The sequence below is a fragment of the Stenella coeruleoalba genome (genome assembly GCF_951394435.1).
Source record: "Stenella coeruleoalba genome assembly, chromosome: 5".
Classification (NCBI taxonomy): domain Eukaryota; kingdom Metazoa; phylum Chordata; class Mammalia; order Artiodactyla; family Delphinidae; genus Stenella; species Stenella coeruleoalba.
Window position 1 is genome coordinate 142,772,244 of NC_137150.1, and position 16,995 is coordinate 142,789,238.

The following is a 16,995-nucleotide window of genomic DNA, read 5'->3' on the forward strand; positions in this document are numbered from 1 at the left end:
AGGTGGCTGAGGGCAGGCGGCCCTCGCTCCGCAGTGGCGCCGGCGCCAGGGTCCTCGGGAGCACGAACTGGATGTTGACCTCGTGGTCTGTGCTTTGCAGGTCCCTGTCACCCCTGCACAGGTTGCCCATCCACGTGTGTTCCCACTGCAGTCACCTGGGCCCTTCATCCAGGGCTGCTCTGCCTGCACTCCTGCCCTTGGCACCCTTAGAGGTCAGGACGAGGTTCTGGGACCCAGGAGGTTTTGTGGGGAGGCCCACAGGCCAAGTTGGGGGTCCCCGGGTGGGCGGGGGTCTCCCTGTCGGGCCCAGGCTGGGGCCCAGCGTCTCAGGCTGCCTTCGTGTGCCCACAGACCCCGGCAGGGAGCCTCGGTGACTCCTGGGCACCGCAGGCCTGGCTGGACTGACCTGTGCTGGGGGCCCACGCCAGCCTCACTGTGTTGCCGAGAGCCTGGGGGCTCCTGGGTGCCCATTTCTGGAGCTGGGGCCCCTCCGGTCTGCTTTGCCAGCCCTGGGGCAGGCCAAGGGGGGACAGTCCCCCAGCGGTCTGAGCCTCTGTCTCAAAAGACCAGGGGCAAGTTTCCAGGGCCCAGAAACCTGAGTGTGCGTGTGTGCGTGTGTGCATATGTGAGCGTGCCTGTGTGTGTGTGTGTGTGTGTGCGCACACGTGCACACCTATGTGCCTACATGTACGTGTGCACACGCGCCTATACACGAGCGGGAGGCTGGAGCTCAGGGGTGGCGTCTCCCTTGGGGGTGACCCTGGCTGGTGGCAGCCGTGTCCCCTCTGTCCTCACCACACGCCAGCCCCAGCCAGGATGCCACGCTGACCCAGGCACTGCCCAGTGCCAGCCTCGCCCTCGCCTGGCTCCGCTTGAGCCCTGTGGTGCTGGGGCCAGGCCCTCCCAGGGTGCCCAATGCCCAACCTGGGGAAGGCGGGAGGAGCGCTGGAAGGCTACTTTTCCAGGGTTTCCGGGTTGGTTTGGCTGAAATGTGCATTGTTTGCGGATGCCTCAGCAGCCGTGAAGGACCTGGCCCCGTGCTGGCCTCCGACGCGCCCTCCAGGGCTGCCGCCTGCCTTCCGGACACTCAGCCCTCCCCAGGGCGTCCCACGCGGGGCACACAGGAGGCTGCCTGCCAGGCTGGAAGGACGTCTGCGGCGCCACCGGCTGCCTGTCCAGCAGCTGGGAGGCCCAGGCAGAGGCTGCAGCAGCTGCAGAAGGGCCAAGGTGTCCGGGCCCAGTCCCTGCCCTGCTTCCCCCTCCCTGTCGCCCCCCTTCCTCCTCTCAGCCAGCGCCTGGGCTCCCCAAGCAAGAGGGGGCTCCCCGTTCGGCCGGGTTTGGTCTCAGCTGGACCTCGGCCCTTCTGAGCTGCCTGTTGGTAGAATCCCAGCGGCAGCAGGAGGGTGTCCGCTGCCCCTAGTCTCTGAGCTCAGGGAGGGAAGGCCCACGGCCTCCTTATCCCTGATCCGGGGATGCCTGGAGCGGGGTGAGGTGGGGTGCCGAGGTCACCGGATTAGGGCAGGCCCACCAGGACACTGCCTTCTGTTAACTCAGAGTCACCTGATTAGGGGCCTTAACTGCAGCTGTGCAGCCCCTTCACCTTGGCCATATACGGCCATATATCCATCACGTTCACGACTGGCCCCCCATTTGGGGGTGAGGATCTGGTAGGGTGTACATGCCAGGGGGCTGGGACCTGGGGCCACCTCAGAATCCTGCCTCCCGCCACAGACAACAAGACTGGGCCTCAACTGCAGGAAAGCATGTGTGCAACAGTTTCTCAGAACGGGATGGGGGTGGGGTGTGAGGCCAAGGGCGCGTTTCAGGGGACATGGCTGGGGAAGGAAGGTGCTGCAGGCCCAGGAACGGGGTGAGCCGGGGACCGGGCATCACTCTTGAGCTCCCTGAGACCAGGACAGGGCTCTGGGAGGGGCTGGGTGGGGTCCGCTGCGCACTGGGGTGTGGTCTGGAGAGCAGGGGTGATGACCCCCCTGCCTTGGGAAGCAGCCGGATCCCCACGATTCCTGCAACCCCTCCTCAGCCCCACTGGTCTAGGGCCACCCGACTGAGCAGGCTGGGGAGGGCTTGAACCCTGAGCCCCTCTCAACCCTAGCAGCACCCCCGAGGCCCAGGACGGTCCTGGAGGGCAGCTCCCCCGAGGCCATGGCCCCCTCCCTGAGCCTGGTGCCCACCGGGGAGGATGCCAGGCAGGCTCTGGGACGCAGGTGACCACAAACGCATCGTTTTTCTGTCTCAGCGTTCTTGCATTCTGTCTCGCTAGGCGGAGACTATAATTTTAGGCCCTGGCAAACACTGCAATTCCTGCGAGCTTCCGGGGAACACAGCCCACGAGTCAGCCTTGCGGAGGTGATGGAACTTTGAGAGCGTCCGCCAAAGTAGACGCTTGTGCAGCAGGTTCAGCTAGAGCCCTTCTCCGTAATTCTGCCGGTGGCAGGGCTCGGCAGGTGCTGGGGAGCGTCGAAGGCCACCCCAGAGGCTCCTGCGCAGGTGCACTCACGACAGGACTGTGGGAGGGGCCTCCCCTGAGGGCCTAAATGCAGGGGGGTGGGAGAGGCCCTCGCACACTGTCCCAGACCCTGGACAGTCCGGCCAGGGGACATCAAGGCCACGTGCAGTGTGTTTGTCTCAGTCTGATGGTTGAGTCGGGCCGCTCACCTGTCAGGGCTGCTCACCTGTCAGAGTGCTCACCTGTTGAGGTGCTCACCTGTCAGCAGTCCCGCCCATTGGGCACGTGGGGACGGTACAGTGACACCGTACTGGCTTGCCTACTTGTCGTCATCCTGAGGAAGGGTTTACGCAGGTGCTACACCCCTGGCCTGGCTAAGGTTCATAGGTTTGTCTCTTCCAGCCCTGCCCTGCCCACCAGTCCCTGCAGAGGGGGCAGGGCACGTGTCAGGCCCCTCAGACGAGCTGTGGCCACCCACCTCCCTCATGTGAGGCTGTGACGGGCAGCTGTGCCCTTTACGTAGAAATAGCAAAAAGTGACAGCCCTGCAAGAGGAGAAAGACGCCGACTTCCCAGGGACCAGGCCCCGTGTTGAACAGGGATGAAGACACTCAGGTCGGCGACAGCAGGACACAGACCAAGCTCGGGCTCCCGCGTGCCCACGCCGTCCTGGCTGGCTGAGCGGCCGCAGGAGCGCAGGGCAGGCACAGCTCGTCCTGGCGGCGCTGCTGGCCTCACTCAGCCTGGCCACCGTTCGCATCCACTCCTAGCCGGGCCAGCGCTCTTCCTCGGCCCGAGAAGATCCGATGCTCGCCATGGTGGCATCCCGCTCGGCGTCCCCAGGTGCTTCCACACCCTGGCGGGGCGTCTCAGGACCGCAGGCTCCCCGGGAAGACAACGGAGCCCGTGTCCATTCACAGCGCCCTGGAGAACCACTGTCCTCGGGATGCTGGCAGCCAGGACCCCTTGTTTCTTGTCTAATTTCCCAACTGGTTTGACGGGGGCCCCGTGAGCATCCCAGAGGCCCCACGAACCTTCCCGGAGGATATGACCAACAGAGGGAAGCCCCAGTGTCCTCCTGCAAACAGGGCAGCCCTGGACTCGAGGACAGGGCGGGTAAGTGGCCCCTGCAAGGCTCCTGTCCACTCCCGCTCCTCCTGAAACTTGCCCCCAGTCAGCACGGTCAGAGGGCGCCCCCACTGTGTCCTCCCCAGAACTCAGGGCTCACCTCCTGACCCACTGCGGGGTGGGGGGAGCGGGCTGAGGGTGGAGGGTCTGCAGCTCAGCAAACTGGGGGGCGCTCAGGGTCCCCACCCACCCGGCGGCCGGGAGACGGGGTGTCGCCTCCACGTGGGAGGCTCTGGCTGCGCTGCAGCCTGGCCCAGCGCCCCACGTCAGGTCAGGACCCAGATCTCGGCCTGTCCTGCCACGAGTGTTGGACGCTGCGTGCAGCACAGGGGCTGCTGGCGCAGGCGACCCAGTGGTGGGGTCCGAGATGCAGAGTGACCGCCCTCGTTCCTGGGCAGCAGCTCCGTGGGGAGCACACAGTGCGTCTGGCCCACCTCTGGCTGCACTGACCAGCGTTTCAGACGAGCGATGTGTCCTCTTGGGTCTCAGCCCTTTCCTCCTTAAACGGGGGCCAACAGGACAAACACACAGGCCGTAATGCCAGCACCTGCTTTGCTCCGAAACCCCACCTTCAGGGTTACCTGGGGCGAAGTTCAGAGCTGGGACTATGACGTGCCCATAAAGACGGGCGGCCTGGGATCCAGGCCAGGGGAGGATGCGCTTCATCCTCGGTCCAGATTGAGGGCTTCAGACGGGCACCGGGGGAGCAGGTGGCCGGGAGTGGGAGCCGGTGAGCTGACAGGAGGCTCTGACTAGGGGGTGGCGAAGGTGGGATGCAGGGGGAGCTGAAGAGTCAAGGGGCTGAGGCGGGCAGCTCACCCCGACCGGGGTCTGAGTCGAGGGTCCCTGACTTAGGCGAACCAGATCGTGGGGCAGGGGAAGTGGGTGTGAGCCGTGCCTCGCGGGTGAGGAGAGGGAGGGTGTTAATGCAACCTAAGCACACACAGCTTGTTCTAACCAGGACGGGGCTTTATCGAAGACATCCAGCGTCCCGTAACACGAGAGAAGGCACATGCGCAGGCCACGGCCACCCGTCCTAGACGGCCCCGCGTGGCGAGTCCTCGCTTCCCGCGGCCAGACCTCACCCCCTGCCCTGAGAAGTACAGGGGGGCCCCAAGGTGAACCACCACCTTCCCCGCGGCCCCCCATGAGGCCAGCGTGAGACGGCTGCACCACGAGTGCGGCTTCACCTTCCCGGAGCCGGTGGTCTTTCAGGCTGGTGTCTTGCACACGCTGTGGTCAGTCCCCCTTGGGTCTGTGCGGCGCTCATGCAACCTGACACACCCTCGGCTCCCACAGGGACATGGACGTTCCTGTCCCAACAGGACGCCAGTCCCTGTCATTTCAAGCCCAGCAAGAAGGCACCTCCCCTAACAGCTCGGAGAGCACCCTCCTCGCCTTGCACTGGGGGCACCAGGAAGGACCCCAGGGCTGCGGAGTCACCGCCCGCATCCTGGTCACCGCAGCAAGGCCTGCAACTCTTCCCAAAGGAAGAGAACATAAGACGCCGTTCCCAGAAGGCTGTCCGTTCCCACGCGGCTGCTTCAGGTCCCCAGACAGAAGCGGCAGGCCTGTCGTCCAGGTCTTCTCACCCGGGCAGCACAGACCCTGTGTGTCGTGCGGGGCTCTCAAGAAGGGACACGGTGCCCTGCAGACAAAACGTCCCTGGAGGCGGCAGGCAGCCCACCCCTAAGGTTGCCACCGTTCTGGAAGTCTTCTATGGTCAACAGAAATCCATCCCGTGACAGCGTCAGACAACTGGCTGAGAAAACATGCGCGAGCGACTGCCCTTACCTTTAACAAGAATGTCAAGGCCGTGCCTGTCATTCAGGACACATCTGCTTCCAGGTCAGACTTTGGAAAAATGTTTATTAGGGAGGACGGCTGCAAAGCCCACCTTCAGGAAGAGGCAAGTCGAGGCGGCCCTGCCATACAGGAGGGCACCTGGCTACGGCCCCTCACAGCAGAGGGCACAGGGGCAGGTCTGCCCAGCCAGCCCCTCCTGCCCTGGGTGGTGCCCATCCACAGCGCAAGCTCGGCTTTCCTGGGTGGGCGAGGCTTCCTAAGGACGCAGCCCTGTGCGCCGAGGCTCAGCCTGGGGTCGAGCAGAGGCCGCAGCTGTGACCCCACCCTCCCAGGTGTTCGGGAAGACGCCGGACTTCAGCTTGGGGTCCCCGCTGACAGTCACTCCATGGCCTCCTGCAGCTCCTGCTTCTGCAGGGCCTGGAGCCGGCTGACCACGCGCTGGTGGACGGCCTCCAGCCCCTCGCTGTCTAGTTCCCGCAGCAGCAGGAGGACGGCGGTCAGGACGTTGTTCTGGGGGCAGAGAGTCACTGGGTGAGCATCAGGCCTGCGAGGCTGGGCCGCCCACACCGCGACACATGCGCACATCGCGGGAGCATAGCCTGCAGGAGGGCGGCCCTGCAGGCAACAGGTGGAGACTCCGGCAGACGGAAGCCACAGTCGTGGCACGGGTGTGGCACTCACCGCCGGCGGGGACTTCCTACGAACTGACTTACCTCCTGTGCACAGCCCTGAGGCCCAGAGAGGCTGGGCGGCAATGCAGCAGAGGCCTGCCGCAGGCTCTCGGCAACACGCACTCAAACGCACACGTGCTTAGTGTGTGATGCACCCGTGTCCACATGGCTACACCTGGTTTCCATCTGCATTTGAGCAGGGAAACACTGCCATTTCTACTAGGAAAATTCTGCAAGGATTTTGCACAGGCGGCTACTTGAGCCGATCCGTCTTGTGGGATGAGCTGAGGCACAGCCGCACGCCAGAGCGTGTGGCCCATGTGGACCCGTGAGGACGTGGCTCAGGGGCTCACGCCTGGGGTGCCGATCCCTGGCTCTGCAACGCCCCAAGACTCCTGCTGCCCTCAATCTCACCAGCCCTCCCCCGTGTCCCCAGGTCTTCCTGGCCACCGGCACCTCGCACTCAGAGGCTTGTGGGGGGCTTCATGCCCACAGGGACACCCAGCCTGGCCGGGACCCTCGGTGGCAGAGCCAGGCGCCTCTGCTCTCTGCTTTCAGAGCAGGTGTCCCGTGTGAGCAGGTTTGATGGTCTTCCGTTTGCACTTATGGCAGGCGCGGAGCTGAACCAGTGTCTTCAATCTCTGGTCCGCTCTGCGCTGCAGAGGCCCTGGGGTGGGAGTGAGGGTGCGTGGAGCTTCAGGCCTTAGCCTACCTGCTGGGCAGACCTGCCACTGGGGACGGTACATGCCTCGGGCTCCTCCCAAAACATGTAGGAAGTGTGTGCAGGGACCCTGAGCTGCCCCACGCGGCCACCTCATTGAGGAGAGTGTTGCCACGAGGGGACAGTGACCTGCCGGGGTGGGGCGGGGCGGGGGCGACTGCTGCCTAGGTCGGCCTTCAGCCTGCGGCCACATCTGTCCACAGCCCTGGGGGCTGGTACTTCCAAGGGCGGGGCCTCAGTCCACCCACTTCTGTACCTCCCGTGAGCTCTGCACGCATTTCAAGTGGCCACCGCATGAATGAGAGAGGCCCAGCCCGTGGCTTCGGGCAGCCCCGCTCGGACTGTGGTGCTCCTCTTCATGATGCCACAGGGAGGTCACAGCGCCTGACAGCTCTGGTCAGGCCGGGCCAGGGGCTGGAGCAGGTGCTGGGGGGTCACGGGCCTCCCCACAGACCCTGGTTCAGACAGCTCCCCTTCCCACGTAAGCCGGGGGCGAGGGCCCCTCTGGGCTGAGCTGACTGGTGACCCATTCCCCTGCCAACCACCGGCTCAGGGAACCGACATCGAGCCTGCTGGGGGGCAGGGGGCGCGTGGGGAAGATGTTGCACTGGTAAGAGGACACACGGCAAGAAACGGCCCCACCCTTCTGCCGGCCGCGAGCCTGGAGCAGGGCGTCACTGTGAGCGCGGGACGAGCCCAAGCACAGGCCGGAGTGAACGAGAGAACTTGGAGGGACCCGGGTCCTCGCTGATGTCACTCAGCTGCCTACACGGCCTACTTATTGCTCAGCCAACAAGCCGTGGTCCTTACAGGGGTGCCTGTGGGGCCGGGGGACCTGCCGCCTGGTCACTGCACTTACAGGGGTGCCTGTGGGGCCGGGGGGCTGCCGCCTGGTCACTGCACTTACAGGGGTGCCTGTGGGGCCGGGGGGCTGCCGCCTGGTCACTGCACTTACGGGGATGCCTGTGGGGCCGTGGGGCTGCCGCCTGGTCACTGCACTTACGGGGATGCCTGTGGGGCCGTGGGGCTGCCGCCTGGTCACTGCACTTACAGGGGTGCCTGTGGGGCCGGGGGGCCCGCCGCCTGGTCACTGCACAGGGACACCACCGCCGCCCTGGCCAGGAGGGGCCCTGCTTCTAACCGCAGGCGCGAGGCCTCTCCCCAGGCAGCAACCTTCCCGCCCCCAGACCACCCTCGGCACAGCCCCAGGTGCGGGGGCCCCCGCTGCGCGCTCAGGCGCCCCTCCCCCGTCTGCCCCGCCCAACCAGCTTAGATGGAGACACAGACACTGGACCCGGATGGTCGGCTTCCCGCCCTCTAGGGCCTGGCTTCGCGCGTCCCTGTGGTGTCTCCAGCCCCCGCCCCCCGCCCCCCAGCCCCCAATCTCCACATTCCGGGGCCTCTTCCGGCCAGAGCAGCCTCCGTCACACTCACCCTGTTCTTGCGACTGCTTGTGGCCACCCTCTGCGAGAAGGAAGGAAACTGGTCCCGGGAAGGGCGCTTCAGGCCGAGCTGCCCCTGGGTGCTGCTGGCGGGGGCGGGCGGGGGGAGGACAGCAGGGCGTGAGGCCCGAGGGGCGCGGAGCCCCGCCCGCACTGTTCACATAACATCTGTGGGTCCGGCGCCTCGGGGAACAGCGAGGAAGAGGCTCCTAAAAGTGAACCCCACCCCGTCCGCAGGGAAAGCCCCACTGCAGGACTCTGCTTCTGGGGGGACAGGAGCAGTGGACGGGGCGGCCGGGGCAGCTCTACTTCTCTGACCCCTGGGGTCACCTCCCTGCTCCTGGCGCTCCCCCCGGAGCCGGGGGTGGGGCACTAGCACAAATGCTGCACGAGCCCCGGCCACGTGCCCTCCCCCTCCCGCCGCGGGACAGCAAGGCGCGTGGGCCGCATCTGTAAGCGGACGCCCGGCCTGGGCCCCGCTGTGAACAGTGGTCTCCACCACGTTCCCCAAGTCCAGTTTCTGCCCGCAAACGTCTGTGACAATCATTCAATTGAGGTGCCCTGTGGGTCAGGGAGGGAGGGCCCTCCCTCAGCCCACACGCCCCGCCGTCCCCGGGGCTCCTGAGGCCACACAGAGGCTCGGCCGGCCACGGCCATGGCCACGAGGCTTCCCTCCTGCCCAGGGGGCCCTGCACGCCCACCAGCCCACCGCCCTGAGTCCACCACTCCCTGCGGAGGGCTGGTCCCACACTCGCACGAGCTCCCTGCCCTGGGCCTTCTCCTGGCCACGTGGCTGACCCCAGGCTGGGGGCCCCTGAGAGCCAGCCCAGAAACAAACACCCGCAACCCCATCCAGCCCCAGAGGCGCAGCCTCGCGCGGGAGGACCGGGCAGGCCCGCGGGCCACACCTGCTCTCCTCGCCGAGGCTCAGCGGGTCCCGTGGCATCTCGGCGGCGGCGTCCTCGGCGCTCAGGGTGTAGGACAGCTCGGGCGGGCCATTCCCTGAGTGCTGTCTGCTGGGGGCCGTGACCTCCTCTCCCTCCACCAGCGCTCGGGACACCTCCTCCTCCGTCACAGCTTGGGAGGGGGAGGGGGCGAAAGCATCAGTGGCCTCACCGCAAGCGAGCCCCGCGAGCCGTGGCCCCGCCGTCCCCTCGGCGCTCAGCACGGTCTGCTTCGGGGATGAGGCGGCTGACTGTCCACCCCGACGGCCAGCACCCGGGAGCAGGGCTGGGCCCCCCACCATTGCATCCCGCCCTGGAGGTGCTGGAGAAACGACAGATGGCCAATGACTGCTTGTGAATCTGAATTTCAGCATTTGCCAAAAGCAGACAGATACTTATAAAAAACTCTAAACTAAGACAGGTTTTTAAAAGGAATAGACCACACTATGTTTCTTCTATTTCACTCACACGTGACAGTTTATCTGAAGCTTATTTATATTAAAGTCATTCACCTAGGAGAAAATAATCGTGCACATAAGGGTCAGGAACCAGCACAGAGAACGCCAGGGGATTCACAGGAAAAAGGCCTGGCCCTGGACACGAGCTGGAACCCCAGAGGCGGGAGCAGGAAAGGCCCACACACGTCGCCTCGTGCGTGATGGAGGAGATGCGGGTTGAAACGGCAGGAAGGCGCCCCCCAAACCCCCACCCCACCCCTCCAACAGCAAGGCAACCCGGGGTGGGAGGGGTCAAGGACCGATGGAGCACCCTCACCTGCTGGCATCACCACCTTGGGACCCTGTCGACCAGCAGTGATGCTGCCCGGCCACCCAGACCGTCACGCGCTCCCGGGGCAGGTGGGTGAGCATTTGGAGCAGAGGGTACTTAGCAGGATAAAAAGGAGAAGCAGCAGCTCAGCGCTTCGACGGCGGGACCGAGAAACAACGGTGCGGGTTCAGCTGAGATCCTGCACTCCGCGAGGGGCCGCACCGGGCGGCAGACGGCACAACCTGGGGCATCCCGAGGAGGCCGGCCTCCCCGGCACCTGCGAGAGGGGAGGGCTGGAGCCTGCCCGCGTGCGACCCGGCCCGCGGGCACCTACCCTGGTTGTCCAGCTTCTGCAGGTGAGGCAGGTTGCGCAGGACGGTCATGCGGTAGAGGTGAGGGCAGGCGCCGCAGCAGGGGTTCTCCGCCAGCCACAGCACGCGCAGGCACGGGAGGCCCTTCAGGTAGAAGAGCTCCGCCAGGCTGGAGATGCAGTTCTTGCGCAGGTAGAGCTCGCTCAGCTGCCGGCAGCGGCTCACGGGCTCCAGGGTGGAGATGCTGTTGACGCTGCAGGGAGATGGCCGTCAGTGCCCGCCGGGGCACCCCCGCCCCACGGAGACGAGAGCACTGCTGGTCCAGTGCCCACCTGCCCTCGCCTTAGAAGTAGGTCAGACCCGGCTGTGGCCAGTCAAGTGCAAGGGAGGGCCCGGGCCCAGGAGAAAGCCCTGGGGGCGGGGGAAGCTCCTCCAGCTGAAGGTGGGAGCGGCAGCCCCGGCTCTGTTGAGGCCGCGAGGAGTCAACCTTGGGGGTAGGAGGTCTCAGCCCCCTTACAGGACAGGAGACTGCGGCCTCCCCGGGACACACCAAGCCCAGAGCTGGCAGTGGCCAGGAAAACCCATGTGACCGAGAACCGAGCACTGAACTTCCAAACCCAGGTTCACCAAAGAAACAGCCACGGGTTTAAATGATGAGTGACCCAGAGACAGGACAGCAGCCAGGCGCCCGGCAGAGACCTACAGGCTTGAGCTGACGGGACGGGATCACCCCCTGCACACCCAGTCGGACCAGCCGGCTGAGCCCGAGGGGGGCAGCCGGCAACCTCACGCCCTGAGCCCCAGGCCGCAGGGGACCCTGCCCGACGTGCCAGACCGGTCTAGACCACCCTGTGCTGGACGCCGCATTTGTGCCGGGCAGGCTGTCCCAACTCCTGCCTTAGGGCCGCTGCTGCCCCACCCGACGCTCACTTGTCAACGTGGTTGCTGGTGTGCTCGGCACCACCTCGCCCGGCAGCCGGGATGAGGCTGACGCCGTCTCACCACGAGCAAACCCAGGCTTTGGAATCCTCACATCAGGGAAGCTGCGCAGGCCACGGGGTGAAGCGAGAACTTCAACCTGCAGCGGCCTGGAGCCCCTCCTCGCCCACCAAGGCTGCCGCTGCTACAGACCGAACGTGTCCCCCAGATTCAGATGCTGGGATCCTGACCCCCAGTGCAGTGGTGTTAGGAGGTGGGGCCCCCGTGAGCGGGGTCAGTGCCCTTATAAAAGGGACCCCACAGAGCTCTCTGCCCTTCTGCCAGGTGTGAGCCAAGAGGCAGCCCCTCACTAAGACCCTGACCTCGGGCTTGTGGCCTCAGAGCTGCGAGGAATCAACATCTGTAAAATCCCACTAGAGCAGCCAGAATGGACTAAGCCTTCCTGCCCGTGGGCACCGAGACCAAAGCCAAACGCACTCATCTCACAGGACGGCCGACCCGCATCCAAGCAGCAGCCCCCACACGGCGGGGGTCCCGCCAGTTCAAGCGGCCAGACAGCCCGGCGACAGCCCTGGGCACTGTCCTCCCCCGGCCGCAGCGGTGAGAACCCCTGCTGCACGACGAGGGAGGCCCGGCAACTTGCCCCAGATTCCTCAGACAGCGCTCGGCAGCGACGAGGTTAAGTCCGCAGCCCGCTGCAAGTTTCCTGCTACTTTTGGGTAATGAAAGTAAACACTTGTTTGTCAGGTAGGGCCTTCTGGGGCATGGGCTCAAATCCCAGCTCCACTGATAATCGTACCAGGTGAGTGACAGTGGACGGCTGGCGCCCCACGTGCCCCACTGCACGTGCTCCTCCTGCCTCCACCCCACCCCACCCCGGGGCCGCTGCTGCCTTCACCCCCGTCCCACGGGCCTTGCAGCCAGGGAAGCCAAGGCACACAGGCCCGAGCTGGGCCCCGGGCGGGAGACCGGTCCTGGGCCCACACCTTCATTCATTCCTTCGTCCCGCAAGAAGGTGCCGGCCTGAGCCTGTCGGGTCGGGACTGGGGGTGCGTGAGCACAAGGTGGGCGGCACGGCACCCACCAGGTGACCTCGGAAGGCGCAAAGGAGGCCGAGCAGAGGGCTGGGGAGGGCCAAACAGGATGGCCGGCTGTGTGACGAGGAAGGTAAGTGACGGGATCTGCACGGGACCAAGGGCCTACGACCCCACATGCAGGGCGAGTCCTGCGACCTTCTGAGCTGCCAAACAGGGAGTCTGCCTTCCTTACAGGGCTTAAATCTCCCTGAGGTTTTAGGTGTGGGGACCTGCAGAAAGCACCCACCCCGGCATCTGGCAGGGTCAGCTCCCTCCGGGGCCCAGAGCAGACAGGACAGAGCTCAGGGCTGGAGGGCGTTCCTCCCTCCGCCTGACCCTGCAAACTCCCCAGGCGCCTGAAGCCCCAAGGACAGTATTTGGTTCTTTCAAGGTTTCCTTTGTTAAACCGCTAATGATTCTGGAAGAGGTCAACTATTACCAAGGACAGATCGTGTGATGCAGGGAAGCTGGCAGAGCTCCAGGCAGTGAAGGAACCAGGAGGGCAGGAGAGGCTGGCGCACTGGGGCAGACGTGGTCACCCTGGGGCAGCTGCTCACCACTAGGAGGGCGGCACCCACTGACCCCAGGACGGGCAGGGTGAGCTCAGGGGGAGGCCCGGTGCCCTCCAGGAAGGGGCGCGGAGCTGCAGAGCGGCCAGGGCCTCTGCTGCCTGGGCCTGGCCTGCAGCAGCGGCCCTCCCACACCTTGGTTGGGAATTTTCAGGTTATCTAAGGGCCTGCAGGAGGGATCTGAACATTCTCCTCCTCTTCCAGCCCCGGTGACTTAAGAGTGGGGCGGGCCGGCATTTACTACCTGAGGGTGATCACTTCCAGGCTGGGCATTTCCCGGCATATGGAGATCTAGGAAGGAAAAGAATGTGATTTTGCAGAAGTCGCTGGCACTGGCCCTGTGGCGTCACCCTTCTCCAGCAGCCAAGAGAACCAAGTTGGAGCTGCAGTCCACCCCACGCCAAGGGCCTAAGCAGAGGAGCCTCCCTCGCCCCAGGAGCATGCAGGGCTCTGCATCCCGCTCCCCTCTGCAGCCCAGACGTCCCCTCTACCTGATGGAGAAACGGGCACCCTCTCCACGACTTTAAACAGCATCTTTACTACCAAATGCTGCCAGTCGTCGAGACGGAGCATTCCTGATTTTAGATGCCCTCAAAGGACACCAGTAAGGGGAGCTGAATGGACAGAGCACCTTTCTTCTTGCTGCCCCTGACATCCAGGGAAAGGACAGAAGCCGCTTCTGGCCAACAGAGCTGTGCCAATAGGGAGACAGGCTTGAAACTGGATCTCAGACCATCTTAACACTGAGTGAGTGGAAGAGAGCAGCGGGGCTCAGGATGGACCACACAGGCTCCCTGACCCGTGAGGCTGATTAACGGTGAAGCTGCAAATATCTGTGTGCCTGCCAGACCCCACGCACGGGCCAGACGGGGTCCCTCCGTCAACAAGCGCACAGTCTGGTCAGAATGCTTCACATCTGCGGTGGCTCTGTTCTCTGTGACAGTGGTGTTTGGCTTCGTTTGTTTTTGCTGCTGAATAGGCAGCACTTCGGCCGCAGAATGAGGCGGAACTGGCTCTTCTGGGCAGCCCTGACAGCATCTCCAACTTTGTTTCTCAGAAAAGGTACAGTTCAAGGTACAAAACGGAAGTCAGTAAGAACCCGCTGACTAGCACCCACACTCTGTGCGAGCTGGAGACATTCATCCCAGAAACGGGCGGGCGGGGGCAGAAATCTATTCATGGACATACAGCTCAGCCCAGCGGCCCAGCTCCGTGCTCTGCCCCCACCCAGGCCCCATCTCTTCCTGCCATGGGAGTCGGGGTGAAGCTGGATCTGACCAAGGGGAGGAGCTGAAGTGAAGGGGCTCCTCGGGGACGTGAAGTCCAGGAACCTATACGAGGAACCTCCGGCTGAGTGCACTGCTCCCTCAAGCCAACCACCCAAGCCCCTGGGGCTCTTCCCCAGGTGGGAGCAGGTCTGTGCCCTGGACCTGCCCGCTCCTCCGTGAGGCCTGCCTTTCACTGCAGGAGAATGGGTGCAGGAACACCACAGTGCACTTGGGTCCTGTAGAACTTTTTTTTCACGAGTGGTTCTGCCTTACAAGAACTGCTCAAGGAACACAGTACTGGTCGGTCGCCTGGACCAAATGGGAGCCGTCTGTCAATTTAACCAGCCTCCTGGGGACCAGGAATTGTCTGGAGACGATCAGCATGATACTTACATCAGTGAGGCGGCTGCCCCTGGGGAGAGAAAAAGACATACGCACCTTTATTTTGTTAAAGTTGAATTTAAAACATTAAAAACGAAAATTAATGACAAACGTCTACAGATTTCAAGAGTCTGTGATTTTAACGATAAAGTAAAAGAAATCTTTCCCAGATAACTGACAAAGGTGCCAAAAATCGTTTCCTGGTTGATTTTGGACAAAACTATTTGATACTGGCGGGCTCCTTCGCAGACTAAGGCACGGCAGAGGTTGCCCCATTTGAGGGACACCAAGAGGTACTCATTCTCAAGGCTGCTGCACTGAGGGGTAATTCCCTCACTAACGTGCATAAACAAGGGAGTCTTTGTAAGGGCCAAGTTCAAAGGCTAAACATGAGACTTATGAAACACACTTCAGAAAGCCTGGAATAGGGCTGTTGTGCCTCCCTGCTTAGGGGAAGAATGACCGCCCCATGCACAACAAAGGCACGTATTATTGAAAACAATGACAGGGGTGCCGTGGCCAAAATACCAGATGTGCAGCGCAAAGAGAAAGGCTTTAATGAACAGGCAGAGCTCACTGCGGCCAGTCTGCCCGACAGCAGTGGGAGGACGCTCTGCTTCTGGCCGAGCGCCACCTGAACTGTCCAGTGTACAGGGCGCGTGGAGCCGTGCTCTGAACCCCCTGTGAACGTGTGCGGACCTTTCCGGAGTTTCAGAAGTACTTCTGGTCCTTCCTCGGCTCAGCTAGGCCTGGCCGCCCTGCCTTTGAGCCTGTCACCTCCCGGACAGTAAGTCCCCTGGGGACAACCCCTCTCCGTACCCCCCCGGAGCTCAATTACAAAAATGTTTACTGAAGCAGCACTTTAGAGTCTCAGTTTCCTTTCGTTCCCCAAGCAAGGGTGTCAATCACCTTGATCTCCCACCTTATCAGCAGGCCTGGCTCCCAGGGACTGCTGGCAATGTCAGAAATGAGACCTGTCCACAGAGGGAAACGTCTGCCCACTAAAACTACCTAGAAGTCCAAGAACAGTCTTCAAGGTAATTCCAACCGTTTCCAGCAAGGAGGGCTGCTTTGGAGCTGTGTGTGAAATACCACTGCTCAGGAGTGAAAATTCTGAAACGACCTTTCCCCAAAGGCCCCCTGAGCTTACGGCATCACCTCCCAGAGGCTGTGAGCCCCTGGGACCGGGCACACCAGCCTGGACAGGGGCCAGGAGGGTGAGGCCAGAGGTGCCCCCCCTCCATCCTGAACCCCTCTGCATCCTCCGCAGGCCCTTCTCGGTCCCGCCCCAGAGCAGAGGGGGCGGGCTGGGGTCCCCGCTCCAGGGCCGAGGTGCTGGGCAGGGGTCTCCATTCCTAGACGGCTCTTCCCAGCCCTGTCCCAGGGAGGGGGTCCCGGGGAGGGGTTGCCGGGCAGCGGGCAGGACACGCGGGGAAGGCCCCCGGCCCCTGGGCCTCACCAGCAGTTGAGCTTCCGCACGCTGTGCAGCTCCGAGGCCTTGGCCCGGGACAGGACCATCTTCCGCGTCAGCTTCATGACGGCGGGCAGCCCGAAGGCCTCAACCCGGCCCCGCTCTCAAACCGCCAGCTGCCACTGAGGCCGTCCGCCAGGCGACGGAGCTTCTCCAAGGGGCGGGGCCCGCGTTGTCAGGGGCGGGTGCTGAGAGCCCATTGGCCGGCAGCGAGGGGGCGGGCCGGCGCGAGCGCAGTGGGGCCGCCAGAGCCTCTGCTCCGCGCATTGGTTCCGCCGCACATTGGCTCCGCCTCGCCGGCTCCGCTCTGTCCCTGGCGCCGCGCGCCCGGTTCTGCGCATGCGCATTGTGGGGGACACCTCTACCGCCCCCCCACCCCCGGCTCTGACGCGATTCTGGCGCGACTCTGGCGCGATTCTGAGGCGACAAGGTTGGAGACTGCGGCCAGACGCGGGACGCCGGTCGGGTCCCGAATCCCAACCCCCGGCCCCCAGCCCCCTCCCCGATCCCCGAACCATGGACACCAACCCCGGGCCCCAGTCCCCGCCCCGAGTCCCAAATCCCGAACCCCATCCCCTGGCCACAGCCCCTGGCCATAGCCCCCGCCCAGAACCCCAACCCCGGGCCCCAGTCCCCGCCCTGAGTCCCGTGCATTAGAAGTGATGGTCTCGTAACTGCCCTGAATTAGAAAGATTTGAAGTGTTGAGAGGAGAACTCCAGGACAGTCCCAGGGCTGCGTTGATCCTCTCCCTCTCAGCATTTAAGGAAAGGCGGCAGGTGCCAAAGTTACGGGCCAGCCCTAACAGAGACCTCGCCAGTACTTACACATTTTAGAAATCAAAGGTTACTTGGGCTGCAAAGTACATTAAGACAGGTACCGGGGATCTCAGACCCGTTAGAATCGACAAGACCAAGCTCAGCCTCCTCTGGGACCTCTTTCCCATTAGGCCCTGGTCCAGTCTTTGGCCTGCCCAGCCCAATCTCAGCAAAGATCCTGCTAGGTGACCCCCACCCTTGATCTCTGATCGCCCTCA

General features: G+C 63.9%; 1 protein-coding gene across 3 annotated transcripts; it reads right to left on the reverse strand.

Annotated features, from left to right (window-relative positions):
* Window positions 1-4,635: 4,635 nt before the first annotated feature.
* Window positions 4,636-16,597, reverse strand: CFAP410 (cilia and flagella associated protein 410). 3 transcript variants are annotated; one of them, XM_079922004.1, is made up of 7 exons: window positions 15,950-16,597; window positions 14,503-14,521; window positions 13,086-13,132; window positions 10,281-10,510; window positions 9,143-9,500; window positions 8,227-8,317; window positions 4,636-5,910 (listed from the first exon to the last, which is right to left on the reverse strand). In XM_079922004.1, the coding sequence occupies exons 1-7, from the start codon at window positions 16,024-16,026 to the stop codon at window positions 5,779-5,781; spliced, it is 954 nt and encodes a 317-aa protein (XP_079778130.1). In that variant the 5' UTR covers window positions 16,027-16,597; the 3' UTR covers window positions 4,636-5,778. The 3 variants fall into 3 exon arrangements, with proteins under 3 accessions (XP_079778130.1, XP_079778129.1, XP_079778131.1); XM_079922003.1 differs by having other exon boundaries at window positions 8,227-8,320; XM_079922005.1 differs by having other exon boundaries at window positions 4,640-5,910; window positions 8,227-8,320; window positions 9,143-9,311.
* Window positions 16,598-16,995: the final 398 nt, after the last annotated feature.